The 16,432-nt window shown below is 37.8% G+C and overlaps 1 protein-coding gene across 1 annotated transcript; it reads right to left on the reverse strand.

Moving 5' to 3' along the window:
• Window positions 1-3,282: 3,282 nt before the first annotated feature.
• On the reverse strand, window positions 3,283-16,071 carry LOC133533251 (F-box/LRR-repeat protein 2-like). Its single transcript, XM_061872205.1, has 5 exons — window positions 15,976-16,071; window positions 14,855-15,314; window positions 9,102-9,259; window positions 7,916-8,044; window positions 3,283-5,368 (listed from the first exon to the last, which is right to left on the reverse strand). The coding sequence occupies exons 1-5, from the start codon at window positions 16,069-16,071 to the stop codon at window positions 5,303-5,305; spliced, it is 909 nt and encodes a 302-aa protein (XP_061728189.1). The 3' UTR covers window positions 3,283-5,302.
• Window positions 16,072-16,432: the final 361 nt, after the last annotated feature.

A 16,432-nucleotide genomic window follows, 5' to 3' on the forward strand; every position in this document is an offset into this window, starting at 1 on the left:
ACATGTATAAATATAACTTAAATGAAAAAAAAAGCGGCCAAGTGCGAGTCGGACTCGCCCATGAAGGGTTCCTTTATGACGTATTAAAAAAAAACTACTTACTTTTTTATTTTATACCACGACGGTGGCAAACAAGCATACGGCCCGTCTGATGGTAAGCAGTCACCGTAGCCTATGGACACCTGCAACACCAGAGGCATTACATGCGCGTTGCCGACCCTTTAAAAACCTGTACACTCCTTTTTTGAAGAACCCCATACTGTAGCCCCTCGGGAAAACCTCGGCAGGAAGCTCATTCCACAGCCGAAGCGTTCGCGGGAGGAAATTCCTCTTAAACAGTACGCGACCATTTACATGATTACTAGATCTCGTTCAACATTTTACCACTTTGGACACACATTTTACTACTTTGGTAGTGTCTCTCGCGCAAACTATTCAGTTTAGAAAAAAATGATATTAGAAACCTAAATATCATTTTTGAAGACCTATCCATAGATACCCAACACGTATGGGTTTGATGAAAAAAAAAAAAAATTTTTTATTTTATGACTTAATAAAAAAACTACTTACTAGATCTCGTTCAAACCAATTTTCGGTGGAAGTTTGCATCGTAATGTAAATTATATTTTTTTTTTACATTTTTCATTCTGTTATTTTAGAAGTTACAGGGGGGGGGGACACATTTTTTCACTTTGGAAGTGTCTCTCGCGCAAACTTCACTTTAGAAAAAAATTATATTAGGAACCTAAATATCATTTTTGAAGACCTATCCATAGATACCCCACAACGACGTTACCCGCTACCCCATACGGGGTTTGACGAAACAATTTTTTTTTTTTAATTTTATGACGTATTAAAAAAAACTACTCACTAGAGCTCGTTCAAACCAATTTTCGGTGGAAGTTTGCATCGTAATGTATATCATATATTTTTTTTTGATTTTTCATTCTGTTATTTTAGAAGTTACGGGGGGGGGGGGGGTGACACAATTTACCACTTTGGAAGTGTCTCTCGCGCAAACTATTCATTTTAGAGAAAAATGATATTAGAAACCTCAATATCATTTTTGAAGACCTATCCATAGATACCCCACACGTAAGACTTTTTTCACTGTTCTCTCGCGCAAACTATTCAGTTTAGAAAAAAATGATATTAGAAACCTTAATATCATTTTTAAAGACCTATCCATAGATACCCCACATGTATGGGTATAATGAAAAAAAAATTTATTTTTAAATTTCATGACGTTTAAAAAAAAAAATACTTACTAGATCTCGTTCAAACCAATTTTCGGTGGAAGTTTGCATCGTAATGTAAATTATATATTTTTTGTACATTTTTCATTCTGTTATTTTAGAAGTTACAGGGGGGGGGGGACACATTTTTTCACTTTGGAAGTGTCTCTCGCGCAAACTTCACTTTAGAAAAAAATTATATTAGGAACCTAAATATCATTTTTGAAGACCTATCCATAGATACCCCACAACGACGTTACGATACTAGATCTCGTTCAAACCAATTTTCGGTGGAAGTTTACATGGCAATGTATATCATATATTTTTTTTAGATTTTTAATTCTGTTATTTTAGAAGTTACGGGGGGGGGGGGGGACACATTTTACCACTTTGGAAGTGTCTCTCGCGCAAACTATTCATTTTAGAAAAAAATGATATTAGAAACCTCAATATCATTTTTGAAGACCTATCCATAGATACCCCACACGTATGGGTTTGATGAAAAAAGATTTTTTGAGTTTCAGTTCTAAGTATGGGGAACCCCCATAATTTATTTATTTTTTTCTATTTTTGTGTGAAAATCTTAATGCAGTTCATAGAATACATCCACTTACTAAGTTTGAACAGTACAGCTCTTATAGTTTCGGAAAAAAGTGGCTGTGACAGAATCGGACACAGAGACGGACATGACGAATCTATAAGGGTTCCGTTTTTTGCCATTTGGCTACGAAACCCTAAAAAAGAGTATCAATCATGTATTAATTATATAAAAAATTCGGTATGCACATTGAGATTTTTTCCTTCTATTTTTATGTTTAGGCGAACATGACATTCCAACTACCAAGCTTTGTGATATGATTTACTCAATTTAGGATCCTGAAAGTATGCAGATTATTTTGATACGAACCACTCCATAACTTCAAAGTACAAGTGTGTTTGTCGTAATTAATCCGTCATTGTCCACGGAGCAACATAGACCTACGGGAAGGCATGCATAAAATTGAAATTCAGTTTTGACACTTCGGTGACGTGCCGTGCCAGGAGTGATATACTTTACTCTTTGGCTGCCAGATCGTTTAATTCGATACGAATTTTGTATACTCGTACTGATTCTCGTATCTATTATGTGTAGGCAGTCGTTCGGTATTATTGGATACGAAAAAACACGAATGGTTATTTCGCCTTTTTATTTAAACACGGGATTAACAGAGACGGGTTGCCAACGGCACTGACCTATCATACATAGACAGTTAGTCCTCATAAGGCTAATCTGCCAAAAGTGAAGCCGAAACACGGTCGATGTGTGCGACGCTCGTGTCTTACGCTCAGCGACACACACATATATACAAAAATGGGTTGTCCAGTGTTCATTTATTCCCCTCAAAGTAGAGGGATTTTAACCACATCCTTACTTGGCTATCAATCATTTGGAAGTGTGTATGTAGATATTAAATTTGTAGCAAAAGCTTTCAAGGTTTCTTTTATGGACTTTGCATTTCTGTTCTTTGTGAAATAAGGTTTAAATCATTGACATATAAATCTAAAGACGGGCCTTACGGACACTAAGAATGGGGCCAGTACAGCAGTGTCACGCACACGAATTCGAGCCAATCGTGCAGTCTAACGCCGCAACGCGATTGGTTGACGAGTTCGCATCACGCGCGCGATTGGTTGCAACTAGTTACGTTAGACTGCACGATTGGCTCGAATTCGAGAGTGACACCACTGAACAAGCGCCATTCTTAGTGCCCGTAAGGCCCGTCCTTACATATATATGTCAATGGTTTAAATAAATAAATGTTATTTTTTATTTTACAAATGTGCACAAAATAATAATAATTTTCTGAGCCTATTTATAAAGAGTGACCTTAAAATTCGGTTAGCAACATATCAATAGCCCTGAAACTGTAGCTGAAACTTTCCGTCCATCTCGCAGATAGAAGCAGATTAGTCGGAAATCTAAAATGAATTTTACACAAAATAAAAATATGAATTTAAACTGTAATTTTATAAAAGACAAAACATAATTTGAAATAAAAAAATGAAATCCTGCAAAAGAATATAATTTTCTATAGTCATACAAGGAACATAAAGTAAGCATATTAATTTTTTTATCAATGTAATCGTCATGCCTCATTTCGAGGAAAAAAATATTCAATATCACCTGGCAACATTTATAAGTAATGGCGGCTGATGAAAATTTGGAGTTTTGTATTTACAATTACGTAAAAATATCACATTAAACTCGATACTTACTCGTGAAATGTTATATCAGGCGGTTTGTTTTTATTCACTGATGTGTTGTGACACTCATTCACCGCACAAAAAAACCATCTTTTTGTATTTTTTAATTTATAACCGGGAGGTGTACACAAACAAACTCGCGTCTACGATGACACGAGTGCGACATAATGTCGTACTCGAAATGGCTTCACTAGGGATTTACAGACTAGGCATCTATGCTAATTATAAATCTATGGGCAACGGGATAATATGATACGGTGACGGTTTGAGTGCTTTTCCTCTTTAGGCTCAGGAGGCCTACCGCGAAAATCGCAAATTGCGGGGATCTCTTTTACTCTTACTAAGTCGTAATTAGAGTGACAGAGAAAAATGCCCGCAATTGACGAACTTCGATTTTAAGTGGGTCGCGGTAGACCCTCTGACCATTTGATCGGTTTGGTGTTCTATATGACAGGTGTTTGTTAATCTGTGAGATGTGTTTTACTTTTTTGTGTTGTGTTTCGGCCCTACTTATTAAGAGATTTTAGTTACTACTTACTAAATACAAGTCGGTTTTTGAAGTAATTAATAAAAAAATCGGGTATACCTAATCCTTTGCGTATAATGCAATCGAATTTCGTATAATTTTTAACGTTGAACTGTATAATCTAGATTTATGTACTGGCAGCCCCAAAGCCCCAGTCGCGGAGGCTGGTAGTAGTGTGAATACTTAGAAAACACAAATCAAAATATTTATGAATAAAAAAATTGATGTACGGGAATTACGGGATCTACACGAACGTTTTTTGCGCGTGAAAAAACTTGATGTCAACTAATTTTTTGGCCACCAGTCTGACAGATGCATATGACAGATGGTTTGAAGTATTTTTTCACCACACCAAGAAGTGTCTCTAGTGCTTGTTCAAAAACTGATGAGATAGTGGCATTTTATCCATGAGTGGCAAAGTAATTTGATGAAAATGTTGAGTAGTTTCCTCATGTTGGCTGGTTGAATTGACTTTTAAATGATGGATTTAACTTGGTTTGATTTTGTTTGATGTTTTACAGTTAGTATTTTCCTCGCATTGGTGTGGTGAAAAAAATTGTGTTTCATTCCATGGCAAAATCTGTTTAACCGTCGTGCCTAGAAACCCTCGTAACGCTCAAGATTCCGCTTTTCGAACCACTTGCTAAGCTCGGGTATCAATATATCACGAGCGGTTAAACAACAACTTTGACCCCTTGTAAACTAAAATCTAATCTAAAATTAAATTCCTTTTCACATATTATTTATGTACGTATAATTTTGTGATATTATTTTTGTCATTTTACTCTGTATTCTGACCCTGCACCAATTAGGATCTTTCGGTTTGGCTCATGGTTGACTGGTAGAGAATGCCTTCCGGCATTAAGTCCGCCATTTGTACTCTTCATATATTGTGCAATAAAGTTTAAATAAATAAATAAATACAGAGCTTATTTATTTCAATAACAATATTCATTCATAAAAAATTTAAACATATCAAGTAGGCAATATATAACTATATGACTATTTACATATTTGTTTTAGTTCATATCCCATGGGTATGAAGCAAGAATTTTATTTTTTCCTTATATAGGAAACACAAAATGTCTTGACAAGAGTATTTACTTGGCTGGAGAACTATTTTTTTTCTGTGTATACCTTTTTTTGAGCATTCGTTGCCTGGCCTATCTACGCTATAAAACTAAAGTTATGTAACGCATAGTATCATAGTTCTAAAATCGACTTTCAGCTTTTAGGTACATATCTTATTAATAACTTGCATTGGGAAAATTCCCTGAAACAGTTTCTTGTGTATTGTTTACACTAATCTGAACAATCTCGGAGCGTCTACGAAGTCAAAAATCAGTCCTTGTGTTGCCTGTGTCTGAAAACAAAAAAAAATTACTTATTTGCGTATGGAAACTGTAACCTGTTTTTTTTTGGGCGATTATAACCCTAAAGGACTAGTTATTAATAGTACCTTCTCACTCTTAGGGCGTTTTTTAAAGTAGACTAAATTTCCTACAATACGAGACTAGAATTGACTCTGTGGACCTAACAGTTTCTCGATCTTGAATTAGTAGTGTAAGTAAATGCAGTGAGTATGCACTTTTGTCTCAGGCGGTGCTGCTTAGTCAAACAAAGCTGATTTGACCCAGTAAAGGGGGGAGGGGGGGAGGCCTAGTAGCTAAGAGCAGGAAGAAATATCGCATATAGATTGGACCTGGAGAGCCAATCCATACTCACTGCACTTACAAGTTCAAAAATATTATAAATTTGGAAACGCTTTATCTCCGAAACTATTACGTCTAACAGAGACAATTCTAGTCACTTATTGTAGAAAATTTAGTCTAATTTAAAAAGTACTCTAAATTAGAGGAAATTTAGTCAACGTTAAAAAGTAGACGTCTCCGTCTACTGAGAAGGTACTAGCAAAAAGGGTTATAATCGATCAAAAAGAAAACGAAATTTTCACGGTACTTTCGATTTTTGATTAAGTTGCGTTCGGCGCTCGAGGTCACAAACTTGGATTATTCATTGGGCCAACATCATAAACAAGACTGCAATACATCAGAACTACCGGATTTGACGCAAACACATTTGATGTATAAAGTTACTGGATAAGTAGGGAGTAGGCTGCTAGGCTGTTCTATTTATAATAGACCGCGGGCCAGGAGCACATTTCATCAGTCATCGCCTCCCGGCTGATACTTTGTCAGATGATAGTTTAGATGCTGTTTTAAACTTAAAAAACTCAGCCGGTTCTATCGCGGTGGATTTACCGTCAGCTGTAAAATGAACATGTAAAAAATATGCGCCTACCACTTTATGTGCGGCAAAGTATGTGTAATGTGTAAATTGCGTAATCCGTTGATGGCTTTTTAGGCGATTACGCCTGATGAAATGCTACATGCAACGTTTCATGATTTTTTTTGCTATCATAAAAGGTGTAGCGCTTATTTTTCACATGTTCATGCGACCAGCTGATGTTCTTACCACCGCGATATAACCGGCTGACGAGCTGACGTTCACGAGGGTTCATCATACCTAGCCGTTAACCACTACACGAGTTTTAGCCGGGAGGCGATTGGTCATAGAAATTGTTCCTGGCTCGTCTATAAATCGTCCCTCACCCGCACCCTCCTCTCGGCAGTTATTTCCTTAGATTATAAACATTTTCTTTTCTAATAACAAAATTTCCGAGAGACACAGACATATTAAATATATTACAACGGGTAATTCACGTATTTTAAGTCGAAAAACGCTCGACATGTTTCACTCCGTTCCGAGTAGTGTCGTCAGGAGGTTGGGTTGACGGACCGGCGCAGACTGCGGGACGCAGCCCTTCGCGCCCGATGACTCGGCGCGGGCGCCGGTGGCGGCAGGGAGGCGAGAAACTACCCTCGTTTACGGCATTATTATTAAATAATGGGTTGCACACAACACTCACCACGTCATTCGCTAATGGTTCGTCCACACTGTCCACCGACGTAGTACCCAACACAGTTTTCCAGCTCGGAGGCACTGACCAACCACAATCATCACGGTTAAAATTCGGATGACGACTAATTTCGATAGCCTCCCGTACTTTAAAATAAGTTGGTTTACTTGTTGAGTGATCCACTTATAAGAAGGTGAAATACAACCCTGCGTCTAGAGTGATGGCCAAGGTTAACAAGTTGTTGCTAGGCTTACCGGACAAAAACTTAGGTAGCCGACTGCGTCCTCTGAACCCGACATCTCCAAAAATCTATGGTTTACCTAAAATCCATTAAGCCTGATTGGCCATTAAGACCTATAGTCAGTCAGATTGACTCGCCAATTTATAAGCTTGCACGTGGAATTCACAGGCAAGTCTGCGAGTTATGTAAAGGATTCAAAGCATTTCGTCAACCTGCTACAGGGTATCCAACTAAAGGAGGACGAACTCATGGTGAGTTTTGACGTTACGTCTCTGTTCAATGTGCCGGTGGATGAGACTATTGGGATTATTTCTAACCTCGTGAGTCAGACTAATTTGCCTGCCGTGTACATGGAAGCAATAGAGTTATGTCTAAAGTCAGGACATTTAATGTGGCACGGGGAATAAAATACGGGAGTGACCCGTTGTAATATATTTCATATTTTCTCTTCTACTCAAAGTCGCGCTCGTCGTTCTCTCTTGCTCTGTCTCTCTCAAACCTATAGGAAAAAATGTTCCAGTTATATTTTCATTCCATTCTGGTATCTGAGCCGCACTAATCCGTCCTTTACCTACTGGAGCTAAGGTACCGATACCTGGTATGTGTTGGCGGCGGTGCGCGCGAGCCGCAGCCGCAGCGGCTCCGCCCGGCGCTGCGGCGCCGCCAGCGCCGTCGACACGTTAAAGTCCTGTACTACCTCCGTCTGTATAGTGTAGCCCACAGAAGTACTCTAGGTGACGTCACGTTACCTGGTATGTGTTGGCGGCGGTGCGCGCGAGCCGCAGCCGCAGCGGCCCCGCCCGGCGCTGTGGCGCCGCCAGCGCCGTCAAAATGTCGATGTTCTGCGCTATCTGCGCACAGCCGCGCAAGTCCACAGACTGAAAGAAGGGATAACATATAAGTAAACGAATCAGATTAAAAGCTAAACACGGATACCAGAGACTATAGTTTATTAATATGTCCGAGATGACAAAGGCTGGCTGGTGTTCGGATGCCAGGGTTCGAAGTAAAAAAAGTCGCCATAGGTACGTATGGTAGGTATACCAGTATACATTTGAGGAGTTTCCTCCAGGATCCCGACATCAGATCCTTCACTAGGAAGATTAACAAGTAGAAAGTATATTCGTATAAGAATTTTCGTTTTCGGTTTTATAGTCTCCAAGTAATCTGTGAAGTTACGTAAAGATTCTGACGAATTTATTAGAACATTCTTTTTTTGAACCTTCTTAATGTTGTATCATGCTTTCAAATTATATCCATTTGTAGTGACATCTAGTGACGTAGTTTACATAATCGGAAGACAACTTTACGTAAATGTAGGTTGTCTGGAATAAAATAACAGAAATCACCACTATCTTTAATAACTTTAACTATGTACATTGCCAGTGTCACCCCCCTGGTAACAGTTAAGGTCGTAAATGTGGAAATTATATTACGATTTCTATTTCCGAAGATAGTGTCAGTAATCAAGCCCCTCGCACCACATCAACATATTGAAGTTCAACTACCCCGCAGTTGTCGCAAGTGTCGCAACTAGCGTCTATGCTCTATTTATTTTACACTTACTCTTTTTTGCTACAAAATAATTGTAGCTGCTTACAAATTGTTTTGTAACAGTTCCCTGAGTATCCTATATAAATCAAGCGTGAGAATATAAGTGATAATAATTTTTGACAGCTTTAAAGCGTCTGGTAAAAGTTACCGCCAGCGAAAATTGTTTGACAATATTGATTATTAATTTATAACAATATTTTCTAAAATATACATAAAAATCAGCTCTGAGAATTAAAGGTAGTAGGTACTATTTTTACCTAAGAACTTTAACATCTGGTACCGGAGAAATGACCCCCCCACTTTTACTTTATCCCATACATTTTGTACATGAGAAAATAATTAATGTCTGGGGCCCCTGGGATCTTGCTTTATACATGTTACCTCGAGTTTGGGGCAGGCGGCTGCCACGGCGGCCACCGTGGCATCCGTGACGTCCCCGTTGCCGGCGACGCCGAGGTGCTCGAGGCCGGGCGCGGCGCGGCACAGCGCGAGTATGCCCGCCGCCGTCACCATGGCGCGGTCCAAGCGGTATCCGGAAGCTGCGACAATTTTCACCATCCGCTTTACACTTAGAATGTTGATTTCCATAGATAAAGCTTGACAAGAATCTATTTGCCCTGAGATAGCGTCTTTACAAATAAAATATATCTACCGGCCATATCACTCAATTAATTTGAAAAAAAAATGTTAAATGGAATGCTATGCAATCCTTGACTTTTGTATGTAAATATATATCATTATAATATATATAGTATGTTTGGTAAACATTTTTTTGGTAAATATCGTATAATTGCGTAATAGTAATATTTGCAAAGAGTACTCCTAGCCAGTAAAATAAATTAGTACCACTGAAAATCCGCAACATGGCGTAATAGAATCTTGTTAGGTTTCAAGTATTACTTAAGTAGGTATTTTTTGGAGCAGTATCTGAGGAGACGCAGATAGATTAATTAAAGCTGACTTAAATGGTTTTAATGAGTGAAATATTCATCACATATCATATTTTAGCGTCTGTGTATACACAGGCATAGGTGACACACTATATTAGTGTGTTACGCAATTGTTACGCAATATCATTTATAGTTGTTTTTTATTTATTTATTAAAGTTCCAATTAGTTTAAAAAAAATTCACAGAGTTCCATGTTTACTTACTGCTAATGTCATGAATGGCTTAATTACAGCAAGGGTTCGGACTTATTAAACTAATTTATATAACAAAGCAAATATATGTTTACAAAATATAGTCGTAATTATTTGATATGAAATAATTTTTAACTTTTTTAATTGATTTAGAGTTAGATAGGTATAAATCTTGTATGTGTTTCGGAAGGCTATTTATTATTTTCGTAAGTATGAAATTATTAGTTCTCGTTCCGTAGACATTATTATATGATGGTAGTATGAATCTAGGTGCATTAGGGATATTTCTTAATCCATTGTTCTGTGATATTCATTTAATTTATCTATGTGTAGGTGTTCTTCTTTAAGAATGGACAATTTAACTATATTTTGTACGGGAAGCACCTTACAGTGTTCAAAGAGGTTTGAGTAGTTATTGTTACATGCTACTTTTATATTTTTCGGAACTATTGTTTTTAGAATAGTTCTCTGTAGGTTGTAGATATTAGAAAGATTAGTTTTATACGATCGTCCGTAGCTGCTGATACCGTACCGTATTACCGATTCAGCCAGAGCTAGGTATAACATTCTCAATGTCTTGTACGGTAATTTATGTTTCAGAATAGTTAGACGTCCCAATACTGATCTAAGTTTATTACTTACGTGTTCAATATGCGGTTGCCAATTAAATCTACAGTCAATTAAATGACCAATGTACATATGTTCCTCTACAAAATCGATAGAAGGGCAGTCACAATTATCGCATTGCAAGTGGAGACAGCTATGTACGTGTGCTTTTATAGCGGGGTTGTGTATTGATTTATTTTGAGAAGAACATATGTGCATAGCCTTCGTTTTATTTGCATTTAGGACTAGCCCTACGTCATGCGACCATTTACACAAGGTGTCGAATATATCCTGTATTTTACGTTCGGCAGTCTTTAAGTCCCTATCCGAGACTACTATGCAAGTGTCGTCTGCAAATTGATAAACATAGTCCTCTCCAACTGTATTGCACATGTCATTGACATACAAAAGGTATTCGGTCGGGCCAATTATTGACCCCTGTGCCGATGCCGTTCCCTTCGATGTTTTTAACATGTCACAATATGAATTTCCTAGTCTTACTGCGGTATACCGGTTGCTGTGGTAGCTTTTAAAACCATTCTAGTAGGGGGCCCTGTATGCCATTCTGTTCGAGTTTCATATATAGCGTATTATGCATTAATAAATCGAAAGCTTTACTGAAGTCGATGAAAATAACTATTACATGCCGTTTCATATTTAAATGTCCGTTTATCTCATTACCGAATTGGCTTAGTAATTGAGTGGAACTTTTGTTTCTTTGAAAATCGTATTGTTTTTTATTTATTATGTTATTATCTTGTAAAAACGAATTAACTTTGTCTCCTATATAGCGCTCTATTATTTTGTCAATACATGAAAGAATTGTAATGGGTCTGTAGTTGTTATAATCATTTTTGGATCCTTTTTTATATACCGGCCGAATCGTACCTATTTTTAATGGATTGGGGTAAATACAAGTAGCTATGGATGTATTAATTAAATGCGTAATCAAGGGGGCAATTTCATTAGTAATATATTTTAAGTCTACGGCGCGAACTCTGTCATATCCCGGGCTTTTGTTTTTATTAAGTTTATTTATGTTTTTTTTTTGTAGTTTCGTTTGATATTTTTTCTAGTCGCATGGCTATATTTGGTTTATTGCAGTAAGTTGACTCATTTAATAGCGGCTTATTGCACGTTTGTGTGATGGATTCTACGTTTCGCTGAAATTCTTTGGCAAAATTACTTGACAATTCTTTTTCATGGCACTTAAATGCACGTAAGACCGTTTCCTCAATTGATTGGCTCATATTGCCACACAATGTATTAACTATCTCCCATACCGCTCTAGATCTAGTGTTTTTAAAATTGTCGCTTATTTTGTTATAATAATATCGGTTTTTAATTTTGTTTATGTATTTGTTAGTGTTATTTCGATATATAAGTCTATTTTTTAAGTATTTGGGATCGAGTTTCCAAATATCAAAGAGTTCGTTCCGTCTTTTACACATGAATTTAATTTTGCTGTTCGCCCATTCGCATGATTTTCTTATATAGCCACGGTTTGATTTAACTACTATTTCGCATTCGTTATATATACGCTTAAACTGATTAACAATAAAATCTACCACCTGCATTCCAACGAAACCGGGAAACGAGTCCGGCATTCCAATTAACCGATTTTATCAATGATAACACACGTCGATTGTCTATGGCTGTGTGCGTGCGCCGCTCCTGCAGCGGTAAGGCTCGGGGTGGCGCGCGCACACACGCGCATCCTATTATATAATGATCAGCTGGAGCAGTATGTACTACACCGGTCTGCGCCTGAGTTCCGCACACACTACGTATAAATACGTGGTCAATGCAAGAACTACATATGTTATTACCTTTTTTTTCTACCCGTGTATATTGGGTTATACCGCAAACCATACCCAATTCACTCATTTTATTTAAATAGTTGGTACAGTCAGCGTCAAATACTTTGTAGCAGTCAAAGTGGCCAAATAGTTCGGTACACCATATATTTAGTATGGTGTACCGAACTATTTGGCCACTTTGACTGCTACAAAGTATTTGACGCTGACTGCACAAATATTATTTTGTAATTTTATGTTGATATTAATATCACCTGTATAAAGCAAGTCGGTATTTTTATCAAAGCTATCCAACACAGCATGTACTTCCCGCACAAAACAGGTTTTGTCGGTGTCCGGTGGCCTATATACGGCACATATGTTTATTTTATAATCACGATTTATATGAAGGCGACCAACTAATGACTCGAAGTATTGGGTGTGTATTTGTTTTTGTTCAAAAAAATATTTGTTATGTACATAAAAGATTATACCCCCACCCCTTCTTTTACATCTTAACTTTGAATATATAGTGTAGTTAGGAATGGTATATAAGGAAATACAATCATTATGAATATTTACTTCAGTTAATGCTATTACGTCTACATTACGATTGCTGTTATTTAATAAGTATTCTAGGTATGCAAAGTTTAGTATTAAGGACCGTATATTAACGTGAAGGAAAACTATAAGGTTATGTGCTGGTGTAAGTGAGTCAATGTACTCATTCCAGATTTTGAAGCTACTTTCGAGGATACTATTTTCATCTGACATCAAATAAGAGTGTTGATATTTATTTATGCCGATATTTATGTGTATCTACTAATGAAAGAAAAAATAAAAATAAATAAAAACATACCAGCGTTTCAGCCATTCACCTTAAGTAATTTCTCCACGTCATATTCGGATCTTATTGTTTGGATCGGGGCCTGATCGTGCTTTCTTACAATTACATTGCCTCCTTTACACCACACATATTTGTATTTATCGTCTTTTTTGAGCTCGCTTTTAGCTTTCCACAAAAGAAATGCCGTTGCCGGTGTGAGTGCCTCGCGTAGGAAGATCCTGGATTCCTCGGGATGGCCAAGGTCGTGCCCCGTGATGGTTCTGGTCCTCGCCGTTGTGAGCCAGCGGTCGCGCTGGCCGGCCTTCAAGGTCACGATGATGGATTCGGGGCCTCGTTGTAGCGCCGCCGGTGCTCGGCGTTCCTTTCTGTAAGCGCCCGTGACGTCATCACAATTTACTTGGAGTACTTGTGCGATTTTTTTTGCGATCTCTGTAGTATTTTCGTTTTCCTTCTTCTCCACTCCGCATATTTCTATTTTACTTTCTAACTGTGTTTGTTCGATTTGGTTTAATTTTTGTTCCATAGAATTGCATTTTAGTTGTATATATTTTGCAGGTCTTTATTTTGGTTTTCCATAGATTTCACTTTCACTTCGTAGATCATCATCATTGTTAATCGGTTTTTTTTGGTAATCGTCTATTTTATCCGAGTATTTGAGGGTACGTTCAATTTCGTCTTTTATGGCGTCACGAATGTCGCTACGCAGCTGTCTCAAAAAGTCCTCACTACAACTGTCTTTCATAAGGATGACTTGCTCAGTGTCCGTGTTGTCGTCGTCCTCTGGATCGGGAAGAATTGCATGTTTTGCATTTCCATTCTACCGCCTCCGTGCCGCAAAGTGCATTCAGTTGTTCGGTCGTTATAGGGATACATGAAGCATGCATCCACTTTCCACACTTTCCACACTGCAATCCTGGACATTTCTTTGTGACGTTTTTGCCACATTTGGTACTACAACACTTCACCATTTTAACTCAAAAAAAAAAGACTAAATATTTTGCTCTGATCGTAATTAGCACGCGCGCAGTGAGTGATCGATGCGATGCGTTGATGCACCGCGGATGCGTTGACCGAACTATAATGTTAATACAAAAAATACCTACTTAGGGACCTAAAAACCTATTCTGATCAGGTTCAATTATTTAAAATACATACTTAGAGAAAATGAATCAATAATTATTAAGCGTTTATCACACAGAAGTGTTGTCATGCTCGTACTGCGGAAGCGCCGCATTATTGTGGTACATGATTAAATCGCCTTAAGAGGCTGTCAATACCTAAAGCGCGCACACTGTCTATTTGTATCGGAGTAAATGAGATAACACTGTCGCATGTTACTGGGCCTGGGAAAGGGAATAATAAGAAAAATATTTAAATAAAAAAAGTGGATTATTAGTGTAATATTTTACTCAATAGCGGTTTAGATATAAATGTTTTGAAATTGTGATTTTAATTGCAGACCCATAAGTCAAAACAATAAAGACATAAAACCGTTTAATTGTGATTTTAAGACCAATCTTTGCAATTATTTTCTATCGAGCCGATTTCGTTCAATCATGTATCGAGTACAACCACGGTCTTTGAAATATAATTAATATGAACATATATTTTTCTTACTTGACTAAAACAAATAGTCTTTCTTAAAAAACTGTTTATCAATTTCAAGGACATTGGGTGTTGACAGCCTCTTAAATAGGTGAGTTAGTAGTTACAAAGTGCACAATAAATAAATATTCCTGCTCACTTTTTGTCTCGATGTCCAAAGTTTGCAGCCCCGGGCATCCTCGCGCCACCGCCTCCAGCCACGCGTCGCTCACGTTATCGTTCCAACACATACTGAGGTGCTTCAGCCGGCCGAGCCGACCGAGGCACTCCACAAATCCCTCGCCCAAGCCAGCGTTAGGATAGCAATTCAAAAATAAATTTTCCAAATTACACATCTTGTCCAGCAAGGGGGGTAAATATTGTAGTAACTCTAAAGAGTTGTTGCTTAGGTCGAGTGTTCTAAGATTGGTCAGGTGTTTAGCGACGGCGGGGTCCAAGTTCTCCAACCCGCAACCGACTAGACGAAGGGATTTTAAGTTATTTTCCTTCTTCTGGCTCAGACAGGACAAACAATCTCCTTCCACTGATAGACTACGGGTGACTACTAGTTCTTCAATGGAGTCGCTCTTAAGAAATTCGCTGACATATTCATCGGTGACCTGAAATAAATATGTTCAATATTGTACTGCGACACCGAGAGTAAGTAATATAATTTAATCTTTTGACCGCCACCGACCACTTTACATGACAACGTAAAAGTTAAGTAGTCTTCCGCCGCCGCTCTGTTGGCGCCACCGAAGAATTTGCATAACAGCGGTATAATTCCATTATGTTTGTGATACTTTAATATTGTGATTGCACTTAATAAGGTCAACGCCTACAGATTAATGCATCGATAAAAGAATGGTTTACACGCAAAACTTTCATGACCTTGAGATCTTTACACAGTCTATTAATATGAGTTAGGTACAGGTAACTATATCGTGCTGCTACTAATTATAACCTAATAGTTATCATTGTCAAGGTGCGTCCATGTCCACATCTGGCGAACGCGCTTGTTTGCGGAATGGTCGCACGCAGGCATTTGCGTAGGTAGGTAAAACGGGCTTGTTCTTCTCACTCGTGGCGGATTCGGTAGCTACCAGCGCTCCATAAAAGAAACAGTGCCTTTTGTTTAATATCTATATTAAGTTCTAAGTCGAAAAAAACACCGCAGAAAATTTCTACTATATTAGGTACAGTGCGCGTCAATTCACAAATAGTAGGTAGGCTTAGCGACGCATTTCCAGATGTGGACAGACCGTCTCGAACGACACTTACGATCTTGCAATCAATGAACATGACACGTTTCAACTGCAACTCCTTCAAGCATTGCCGGACCTCCTCGGTAAACGACAGTAGTGATGGGTAGGACATCAATTTAAAATGAGTTTGTATGAGTACCTCATTCTCTAAAATGAGGTGTTACAATGTCTTACTTCAAATGAGGAGAGGTACTAGCACTTTTGCAGCATCGACTATTCCATCAACTCCAACGGCAGCAAACAATATTTAATGTAAATACATATTTAGGCATTGCTAAACTTCCTTTTAAATATTTACTTGGAGTGCAATTCTGGAGGTTTAAAACAGAACTTTAACAACAGAAGACATACATTTAAGAATCAAACTAAGGAGTTAAAGTACATACATCCTATTGCAACTTAATTTGATGCTTTTATGAAACTTGTTCTAATTTGGCAGTTTATTATTTTTATTGTTAGATTGTTCAGTATCA

The sequence above is a fragment of the Cydia pomonella genome, unplaced genomic scaffold, assembly GCF_033807575.1.
Source record: "Cydia pomonella isolate Wapato2018A unplaced genomic scaffold, ilCydPomo1 PGA_scaffold_143, whole genome shotgun sequence".
Taxonomy (NCBI): Eukaryota; Metazoa; Arthropoda; class Insecta; order Lepidoptera; family Tortricidae; genus Cydia; species Cydia pomonella.

What these genes read in the sequence shown, in the direction of transcription:
- LOC133533251 (XM_061872205.1), bottom strand. Translation starts at nt 16,071, where the DNA reads ATGTCCTACCCATCACTACTGTCGTTTACCGAGGAGGTCCGGCAATGC. An exon ending in CCGCCTGCCCCAAACTCGAG is followed by an intron (nt 8,045 to 9,101) that starts GTAACATGTATA and finishes CCCTTCTTTCAG; the next exon opens with TCTGTGGACTTGCGCGGCTG. An exon ending in CCGCCGCCAACACATACCAG is followed by an intron (nt 5,369 to 7,915) that starts GTAACGTGACGT and finishes TTTTGTTTTCAG; the next exon opens with ACACAGGCAACACAAGGACT.